This window comes from Notolabrus celidotus, chromosome 18 (genome assembly GCF_009762535.1).
Source record: "Notolabrus celidotus isolate fNotCel1 chromosome 18, fNotCel1.pri, whole genome shotgun sequence".
Lineage (NCBI taxonomy): Eukaryota > Metazoa > Chordata > Actinopteri > Labriformes > Labridae > Notolabrus > Notolabrus celidotus.
The window spans coordinates 21507749-21518613 of NC_048289.1; the positions used below are offsets into that span (position 1 = coordinate 21507749).

The 10865-nt window shown below is 40.4% G+C and overlaps 2 protein-coding genes across 2 annotated transcripts; both read left to right on the forward strand.

Moving 5' to 3' along the window:
- The first annotated feature begins 209 nt into the window (after window positions 1-209).
- acadsb (acyl-CoA dehydrogenase short/branched chain) lies at window positions 210-5057 on the forward strand. Its single transcript, XM_034708543.1, has 11 exons — window positions 210-327; window positions 662-824; window positions 911-1011; window positions 1104-1310; window positions 1492-1662; window positions 1871-1996; window positions 2077-2169; window positions 2282-2371; window positions 2467-2604; window positions 3769-3868; window positions 4346-5057. The coding sequence occupies exons 1-11, from the start codon at window positions 295-297 to the stop codon at window positions 4420-4422; spliced, it is 1299 nt and encodes a 432-aa protein (XP_034564434.1). The 5' UTR covers window positions 210-294; the 3' UTR covers window positions 4423-5057.
- A 2528-nt stretch (window positions 5058-7585) lies between these two features.
- LOC117830321 (homeobox protein HMX3-B) lies at window positions 7586-10001 on the forward strand. The gene is made up of 2 exons (XM_034708385.1): window positions 7586-8456; window positions 8705-10001. Exons 1-2 carry the CDS (start codon window positions 8177-8179, stop codon window positions 9295-9297), a joined length of 873 nt encoding a protein of 290 aa, XP_034564276.1. The 5' UTR covers window positions 7586-8176; the 3' UTR covers window positions 9298-10001.
- Window positions 10002-10865: the final 864 nt, after the last annotated feature.

The window sequence follows — 10865 nt, forward strand, 5'->3', positions numbered from 1 at the left end:
ACAGGAAACACTACTGCTGCCTTCAAGTACTCAGGGATAATTGTAAATTTGAACATCCACACCCTTACGAGTTTTGAACACATTTCCGAGATGTCGCCACATGCAGCCTAGCATTATTATTTTCGACTTTTTCAACATACTGACAGATAGCACAGTATTAGCTAGCTGAAACAGCTTTACGTTGCCCTATTTGTTTTTTGTTTTCTTTTCATCCAACGCCATAAAACTGAGGTTTCTGACTCCCTCACCGCGCACCTGAAGGCAGCATCACAAGTAAACATTTTATAACAAATCATGGCTGCCCCACTGGTCAGGATTCTCTCGAAGGTGAGAGCGAACCTCACTGTTTTAGTTATGTATAATTTCGGTGTTTCTGCTCTGATTTTAATACATTTCCTACTGTATCGATCTTTTATCCTTGAATTACATAACCTGACTCTCTCCTGGTAACGTGACATTGATAGCTAGCATACAGCTAACATAGAATACACGAACTCGTTTCATTATAAACTCTGCAGTTACTCATTTATAAACTAAAACTCTCATTTATTAGCTTGTTAAAGTGCTTAGAGCTGACTGGCATGCTTCTGTATTGGTCTTAACTGCATACATATATAATCAAGTGGTAAGACATCTCCACACTGTCCTGTCCTGCTCTCAGTCTTGCAGACAGATCTGTAGACCATGGGGTGCATCCCAGACTGGATGGAGAAGCCTGTCCAACAGACCTGCCCCAGATGTGGTATCAGACCAGGCATGTGGGGGGGTCTCCTTTCCTCCCCTTCAGACGTTTTCAGAAGAAGAGAGCATGATGAGGGAAGCAGGTGAGCTATGAGAGTTGTGTTTACTGTGTGACAACTTGAGACAGGTCTGCCTGGAACTCTAAATGTGTGTCTTTGTCGTTTGACAGTGAAGAAATATGCACAAGAGCGCATTGCTCCATTTGTGTCAAAGATGGATGAAGACTCTAAAATGGACGCGGAAGTCATAAAGTCTCTATTTGAACAAGGGGTATGTCACATCAGCAGACTTCCAATTACATTTAAACAAGTTCAATATTATTTTTCTTAACCCAGTGATTTTGATTTTTTTTTTTTTCACAGCTCATGGGTATTGAGATTGATCCAGAGTATGGCGGCACTGGTTCAACATTCTTCTCCTCCATTCTGGTCATTGAAGAGCTGGCAAAGGTGGACGCATCTGTGGCCGTGCTGTGTGATATCCAGAACACACTGATCAACACGCTGTTTACCAATCTGGGAACACCAGCACAGAAAGAGCAGTACCTCAGCCGACTGTCAACAGATATGGTGAGCATCAGACGTTCTGTCACTTCATGCAGTTACCTTGGAAAAGATCAACATATCTTTTACAAACCGTCAATAACTACAGACAGATTAACCCTCATCAGAACCTTAATCACTGAGATCTCCAACCGGGCTGTTTAGTCAGACATGTGATCACTGAAATGTTCTCCTCTTCTTCACATAGGTTGGAAGTTTCTGCCTCTCTGAAGCAGAATCAGGGAGCGATGCTTTCGCTTTAAAGACACGTGCAGAAAAACATAAAGACTATTACATCATTAATGGATCCAAGATGTGGATCAGCAACGCAGAGCATGCTGGTGTTTTCCTGGTGATGGCCAATGTGGATCCCTCAGCTGTGAGCTCATATTTTTGTTCTTGATGCATATTTTTGGGGGAATATAAAGATAATTAACCCCCGGTAATCACAGAGTTAAATCAGAACTTGTCCAACTTTACAATATAACATCAGAGGTAGTTCTTGTCACAGGCATATTGTATTTGCTTATTCTCATTTTGCTCCTACAATGTCTAAAAATGTTGATGCACTCTCATTTGATTGACAGGGATACAGAGGCATCACCTGTTTCCTTGTGGATCAGGGCACAGAGGGTCTTGAGATTGGCAAGAAGGAGAACAAACTCGGCCTGCGAGCGTCCTCCACCTGCCCACTCAACTTTGATAATGTCAAGGTACCACCAACCAATGCCTCGTACGCCAGGTGAAACACATATTCACATGGCCTTCCCTAACTCTCTGCCGTCTCCTGAAGGTACCAGAGAAGAACATTCTTGGTCAGATTGGTCATGGGTACAAGTACGCCATCGGGATGTTGAACGAAGGCAGGATTGGAATTGCTGCTCAGGTAAAAGCAGGAGACAACATTGTTCTGATGATTAAAAACAAGCTGGATATTCTCTGTTCAACATTCAAAATAAGAATACTGCATTCGCTGACTTTCTCTGTTTGTGTTTCAGATGGTCGGGGTGGCACAGGGCTGCTTTGACCACACTGTCCCCTACACCAGACAGAGGGTGCAGTTTGGAAAACGTATCTTTGACTTCCAGGTAAAAGTTCTGAATGGTCCCTCCATATTAGATAACATGTCATTCTTAAGGATGATGTGCTCACTGAAGTCTTTATGTTACTGTTTTAATCACAGGGCATGCAGCACCAAATAGCACACGTAGCAACACAGATTGAAGCTGCTCGGCTGCTGACGTACAACGCCGCTCGACTGAAAGAGGCTGGGAGACCCTTCATTAAGGAGGCCTGCATGGCCAAATATTTCACTTCAGAGGTAACTGTTTTATTTTGATATCTCTCCATAATCCATTTAAATTGTGAGACAGTGTTTTACATTTCTTAATGAGGCTGACTGATACTTGTTGAATGATATTGCACCAATATTTGCCCGAGTATTGGCATTAGCGTATGTTTTCCAAGTTGTGCAGATATGATATTTTTTTCCAAACCTAATTAGCAGTAAACTGAGCTTCAGTTGGACTCATGGTTTAAAATACTCTCAGCTCAGTCTGCAGCACATGTAGCTAAGCTTCACACTGGAGCTATGTATTTGCACCAAATTGATTGAGAATGTAGAATGATATTATTTACTATTTAGCAATAGCAATTTTATTTATGAAGCACATTTTAGGTTAGCTCAATGTTTTACACTGGGGATAAAAACATAGAAAAACAATGGATACACACAACATACATCAGACACAGCAAACAGCAATAAAACAAAAGCAATAATAGCAAGCAATAAAATAAAAAGTGTTGCTGCACTTGAAGCCAGTCAAATCAGTCATTGTATTCACATGCACACTGTAACTATTCAAACGCTCTGGAAAATAAATAGGTAGGTTTCTATTTAAAATGATAGTCAGTTGTGATGGACCTGAGGTCAGCAGGCACTTTATACTTATAATTGACTCCGAGTACAGTTAAAAGTCTTTCACCTGATGACCTAATACATGTTTTCCTTCAGAACTTGTATAAATGGCAAGTCTTAAAATCCCCATATCTGTCAGACTTTGCTTTCTTATATCTATAACCTTTTCCATATTGCTACTCAAAGGCACAATATTTACACCTCTGTACGGTCTCACCTTCAATGTGAAAGTCTTAGAGGTGTGATGGTGGAACCAAGTGGTCCCACCACTGTGCCAGCATCAGAGGTAGTAACAGGCATTACAGAGGTGATACAGGATCACTGTGAGCCTTTAGAGTCTGCAAGGCAGAACAGTGGTGTGTGTGTGTATGCGATGCTCCCACTGTGTCTTAAACTCTCGTGCTCTCACAATGATTTAACACAATGTGAAATCACACACCGGTACCAATATCATGATTTAGTGGGATCAGTATAAAAGTATGTGATGAGGTGATGATGATGCTGTTTTGAGGAGGAAACTCCTAAAACGATTTGTTTGTATTGAAACATCTGTGTCTTAATTTTCAGGTTGCAACCCTAACAACGTCAAAATGCATTGAATGGATGGGAGGGGTTGGCTTCACTAAAGACTACCCCATAGAGAAATACTACAGAGACTGTAAAATCGGTAAGCATTGTTATACAAATGTTTGCACCCTGTTGGTTTGATAAGAGCAGGTTTAGATCAGAGTAACTGAGGCTATGGATAGGACTCAGCTCATGGGAGCTACAGGAAGGTCAAGTGAGCTTGTTTGTGATTGGACCAGAGCAGTGGGTGGAGAGGAGGGTGGTGGCGGTGGGTCTGATAGTCATGGCTGTAATCAGACTCTGCAGGAATTCCCCCATCTGACCCCTCAGAGTGCCGTTAGACCAACACACAGCCAAGGAAGCTGCCAGGGCAAAATGACACTTTTCCTTTCATCACCGTCATTCGGGCTCTTAAGCTCTCCGGCTCGAGCAGTTTGAGCTGAATAAATACTCCCTTTGTTTCCTGAGAGTGAAAGCTGCAGTTCATCTGCTCTGCAGGGGGAGTTTGACTAAATTGACCTTGTTTTTGTAGCGCAGGAATTCAGTCTGCTGTTTTCTTTTGTCTCCACTTCTCCAGGTACCATTTATGAGGGCACCACAAATGTCCAGCTGACCACTATGGCGAAGTTCATTGATAAGGAGTATGACTACTGAGCCTGCTGTTTGCACTCTGACGTGATACACTCCATATTTCTTTCCTCAGATGACTTTGGTGGGATGCGTTGACCGTAGATCTGCTTTTATGTTTCTAGAGTTTTGTTGCAGTTTCAGATGTTTGCCCTCGATATCACTAACTCCTACTCTTGATTTGTAGTTCCCACTGCTCATGTTACTGAAGTTGTTACATTTCCCCAACTGTAGGGTGAGGCTGATCTGGTTTAATCACTGTTATCTTAGACCTTTCCAAAAGTGAGGAATGAAATAGTGCTATTTTTTTTCCTATTTAGAGCTGTACTACTTCCCTTTTATGTCCTTTTCTTCCTTTTGATCAAGATGTGGTGACACATTATGAAATACATATCATATGTTGCAGTATAATTTTTTTTTCTTTTCTTTGAAAGTTTCAGTGCCTTCAGAAGGTCTTCAATGCCTGAGATCATAACTCTTGAGTTTTGTGTCTTTCTTGGTGAATAGTGTCACGTAGCTGGATTATAACATTTCACTCATTTATATTCTCCATGATTACTGTACAGTTCCCCATTGGGAAAATAAGGTAGTGTATTAACTATACCAACCAGTCTGTCCATAAGTTTTATCAATAAAATCTAAGTATCCTGTTGTGTCTTTAATCATCTCTCTTTTCTCCATTTGAAGACTCACTTGCTCACATTGTAATACCAACTTCTGCCACTAGATGGCAGCATTCCCCAGAGTGACAGCAGCCTCACAGAGAAGCAGTCAATTATCCCATCTTGCAGCAGGCTGTCACTTCTAATGATATTCGATGTCAGTTTAATTATGCCGGTGCCTCACATGAAAAGAGGCTGCCGTGCATAATCGACTCGTTGATGATCATTCTGGTAAGATTGATTGAATAACATGATGTGGATGATGTGCTGTGTATATGAGGTCCATTGTTTTATACAATTCATCAATAGCCAATACATTTAATGACCCCTAATGAGAGTGAGTGTTCCTGCCAAGGTGCGTTTTCAGAGAAAGAAACTTAAAGTGCTGAATACTGTTTGTTGACGGGGAAGGAAACATTAAGCTATCATATACAGATACAGATTTGCATGGGGCAAATAGAAAACAGCTTCTTTTTCCTACTTCTTCTTAAAGCTCCTGTGAGGAGGTATTTTTAGCCAGCTATTGAACAGAATACTGATGTCTTTATATGACTTAAAAAAGCAAACAAACATCTACAACAAAGCTGATCAGTTCTATATTGTTATTTGTTAGGCCATAAATCTGCTGATGGGTGGGTAGGTGTTGGAAAAAGTGAAGTTTATACATTTTGATTTTTGTTAAAAAACATTCCTTACACATGTTTAGAAAAACATCAGCAAAGAGACAGGAGGTGCTGTTTTGTCCACCAGGGGGCACCAAAGTCAATACAACCTGAAAGCCGTCCATGGGAGCTTTAATACAGTTACATCAGAATTATTAAAAAATAACAGAATAACAGGGCTCTATTTCTATGTTAATGTTATTTCATATGTGTTAACATGCTTAATGCTGACAAAGCAAATTAATTAATCAGCAGATAACTGCCCATTAAGAACCTTTTAAAAAATCATTTTACGGATACATAAAACCCAAAATATTGTCAAACCTTATTCCTATTTTTTTGAGAGCTACCCTGTCATTGGGAGATTTGATAGAACTATTCATTTGTAATACATATTTAGAGTTACCATACTTTTAAATTTTATCCAACTTGAATCCATCCTGTATTAATAGAATTGTTCAGCATGGCTGTCAGACAGAGAATTATCAGTCTTTCACCAGTGTTTCCCAAATCCTCTCTGTGTATTCCAATGCTACTTTACAGATCTGTTATCAACAAGACATAAAGAAGGGGTCTTCATGAGTAAAACTATTATGTATTATAATATGCAACTTAACCTCTTAATATTGAACCATTCCCAGGATTAACCTGAAGATATTGTGCTTTTATGTTACCTTGTAGTGAACACAACAGAGTATTAGGCAGCCAAATAATAAAATACTACCATTAAGTTGAGTCCCATGTTTACCTAGACATTTCTAATAATCTCTAAAACACCAGCCTGCCTTCGCATCATTGATCGAGAGTGCTTTATTTCCACCCCTGATCCACTCTGACTCGTTGTGTCTATTGTTGAGCCCCTGTTTAATGAACCTAATCTGCTGGAAACACAGCTATGAGCTTCATTCACTCTGCACTGGCAAACAGCAGCTCAACTGGCCCCCTTCTCCGCCCCCATCTTTAACACAGCTATGAGACCTCTAATTATGCACTGACTCAAGTAGCTTTTCACAAAACACAGTGTTGTCCTTTGGAACTGGAGAGCGCTCCACGAGCTGAAAGGACACGCCGCATGTTTGCAGGTTGAGCAAATTCATTAGATCTGATTAGTTCTCTGCAGCTGCTTCAAGTTGGGTTTGGATGGTGAATCTTAAACATCCAAGATTGTGTGTCATGCATTTTTTGAAAAACCTTTAGGCCATTCATTCCATGAGTGTGCAAATATGAGATTTTAACTGTGTGGTAGAGTCACGGGAATGCATTTGGTATGTGTTTGTGTCTTAAGTAGGATTTTTGAAGTGACTTTGGAAATGATCAGGCATCATGTCCTACAGGAGAGCACTAAACAAATTCCATCTGGTTTTCTTTAAAGAAAATCCAGGATTGGTTGCCTTTCCTGGTCTTGGGCATATATAGTCCCTCCAATCTTGAGAAAGAATTATTCATTTTACAAATTTTAAAACCTCTAATCTCACTTGATCTTATGAATATATCATTACACAAACAAAACTCGTTTATGTAAAATTAGATGGAAACAAAGCGTGTTAATTTCATGGGTTTGATCACCTGCTGCTGCCCCTGTGTGTTTGCCAGCTGTAGCTCAAAGCTAATTCAAAAAGCTTTTATCACAATGGTAAATATTAAATTTGATGACTGCCTGTAGCACTTCCTGGCTAATAAGATTACACTGAAGTCAATGAGCTGTGGCTCAGGAGAAATTGATTTCTTGCAGGTAGAGCAGAAGATATTTGAAAATTTCATATAACAAACAACAGCTTCAAACATTATCTTCTGAAGTTATTCATCTTTCTTATTACATAATAAGATACTTCTATTAAAAACTTCTTCTGTTTTCGGTGGCTCACATTCGTGCGTAAAATGTGCGTAATTTGCGTAATTCGTGTTCCAGGGCCAAACTGAGTAAAGGTCCCGGTCGAGATGTGACAATCCCTGAACCATATATTCAATTTACTGACAGGTGATTGCGGTTCGTGCACGCCCCTTCCTAAAAGCCCCGCGACACTTCCCTCTTAATCTAATTGGATGATAAGTGGGTGCGTACTGTGGAGCCCGGAGGCAAAACGCGGCCTTTTTTCCTCCCTTTGGAGTCTATTCTCGTCACAGCCCCTCGCGGTTTTCATCTCAAAGCCCATTTGCTATTGTACCTGCCCAATGGCAGAGACAGAGCGCGCTTAAACTCGGGTGGCATTTTTATTTCATCACTACAATCCGGTGCAAGGTTGACGCAGTGATCTCTGTGCTCTCAAGCTGATCATCATCCCTAGGGAGCTGGACCCAGATTCGGCGACTTTTTTCCATTTTTTCTCCCTCTTCTTCTTTCTCCCTCTCTCTCTCTTTCTTTTTTTAAACACACACTACAAAACAAAACAACCTTTTTCGGTGTTTTACTCCTCTTACGAAGTTTTAATGGTGATCCACATCGGACAGTAAACGGTGATGGCAGACTCTGATGCGCAAGAGCCACGCCAACCCGCGAAAGACTCTCCGTTCTCCATCAAGAACTTGCTGAATATCGAAGACAAACCTACGAAACCGAAAAGCCTGCTCGGCTCGCCCAAAGGAGTGTTTGAGGGCAGCTTCTTCTCTCGGCTGGGCGACTTGTCTTTCCCTCGGTTTGAGTTGCCCGCACAGAGAATCGGATTGTCAGCGCAGTATTTGGAGCGAGCGTCCACCTGGTGGTACCCATACACGCTCGGGACTCATATCAGGACTGCAGGTAAATATTACATATTTGCAATTCTGCACAATAAGACAGGTGTCTTCTCATCTGATTTAAAAAAAGAGTATAGAACACATTCAGGCTCTGTTTTTTCCAGCCATGGAGGGTTAACATTTAACTGATGTTGGATTTGTTATACTCTGAATTACAAGAAATTATATTCCTCAATTCTATATTAAAAAAACGACATTTGATGCTTTGCAGTAATGTTTTTTGATTGCCCACAATTTATTTTTCCTCTGTAGGGTCTGAAAAGGCCAACTTGAGGGAAACATCGCCGGCCCTGGACAGGCGCTCCCCGGATCTCCAGAAAAGTGACCAAGATGCCAAAGAGGAAAGCGCAGACGAAGACATCGCTCTGGATGACAGTGACTCAGAAGAGCCAAAGAAAGAAACAGAGCAGGAGGACGACTGGAGGAGAAAAACCGATGAGCTCGACTCGGATAGGAAGCCCTGCAGGAAGAAGAAGACGCGCACGGTGTTCTCCAGGAGCCAGGTCTTCCAGCTGGAGTCCACCTTCGACATTAAGCGCTACCTGAGCAGCTCGGAGAGGGCCGGCCTGGCCGCGTCGCTGCACCTAACGGAGACGCAGGTGAAGATCTGGTTTCAGAACCGGAGGAATAAGTGGAAAAGGCAGCTGGCTGCAGAGCTGGAGGCGGCTAACCTGAGCCATGCGGCGGCGCAGAGGATTGTGCGGGTTCCTATACTTTACCACGAAAACGGAGCCTCAGAGACGACCGGGGGCCCTGCTGCAAACTCACCGAGCAGCCAGTCACTGCTGGCTTTCCCCCATCACATGTACTATTCCCACCCGGTGCCTCTGCTCAGGCCTGTTTAATGCTGATTGCTGTACATATGTTTTTAAAGAGTGACCACTGGAAAAAAAATGGAATTTTGTATATTTGTATAGCTTATTTGAGGACAAAATGTCACATTATTATTATTATTATCATTATTATTATTATTATTATTATTATTATTATTATTATTATTATTATTATATGTAAGCAGCCTTTATCCTGCTGATGCTTCTTTGAGCTACACAAACACGGACTGAATTTGTGATAGGCCTACAGGACGTCAATTTAGAAATGTTACTTTTATTTTTATTAGTGTAAATGTTTTTTGCTCAAAGGTTGTTAAATATATATTTGAGTGTTTTAATTTTAAGAAAATAACGTGTTTCAAACAGGGTTAAATATGTAAATGTATTTCTCAGAGATTTGTGTCAGTGTTTGTAGCGAAACAAATGTGGAAATTAATATTTTGATATCTTACAATATTGTGCAATACCGTTGGCTTCACGTCAGGCTGCCAGCCTTTGTTGTCTTTAGTTCATTTTCACAGTAGAAAAAAGAAAAGTCTCTTTGAAATAGTGAGGACAATCATGTGATCCTTAAGAAAATCTCCAAAAAGCTGCAGGTGACAGACAATTGTTTTTTTGACGCAATTTTTTGTCACTAATTTCAAAGCCATGAAAGAGCCAAAATTAGCCTCTGTTTTGTCTGTTTTTTTTCTCTGGTAATGTCTGTGCATAATATGGTCTCACACAGTAAAGATTTCGTTCCTTGAACAAGAAATGTGTTTGTAGCCTATGTGACAGTGGTGTATATTCCCTTCCAAAGAGGTTTTGTGTTCCAAACACTGTGAATGGAGGGATTTTTTAAATTTTGAAATGAAGCTCTAGGCTCACAGAGGCACAGATCACGGTACCATCCATGTGATAAAACAGGCCTAAGAATGAAGGATCATTCTCTTTTAATAATGGCCATCTTTTTATTTGCAATAGGGCATGAGAAATTTGGAAAAAAATGTCCCATATAGTATCTAAATAACATTTCGACCTATTCTGATAATGTTGTATGGCTTGAAGATTATTTTGACCATGACACACTTGTTTTTTGTTATTTAGGCTATAGCCTGGTACTAACTGTTAAAGGCGGAGATAACACGCTCTCACACCAACGCTACAAAGGCGTTCACTTTTAAAAGGTGTGTTAAATTCTAATAATAGGCTATAATCGGTTGAATAGTTCGCGGTTAAATGGTTATATTTGCAGATAGCAGAGGACTAGGTTATTTTTTTCTGATGTATCATCGATGAGATGAAGAACAGACACTGACCTGTTGGCAAGTAAGAAATAGACATTTCATTAAAAGGAAATATTTGGGGAACAAGATATCTTTAAATCATAAACAAACAAATAAAGAGAGCATATTTTAAGATTTAGCATAGACCTACTGTACATTAGCGTAAACTTGCATAAATAGTCCGAGATCCTGTCAAAATGTTGAATTGATTTACAATGAAAGGCACTATTATACCGAAATGATCTGTCATTGTTGCATTTATCTATTTATACTGTTTCACTATGGTTCATTGAGGGTTACACGATGTATACATTA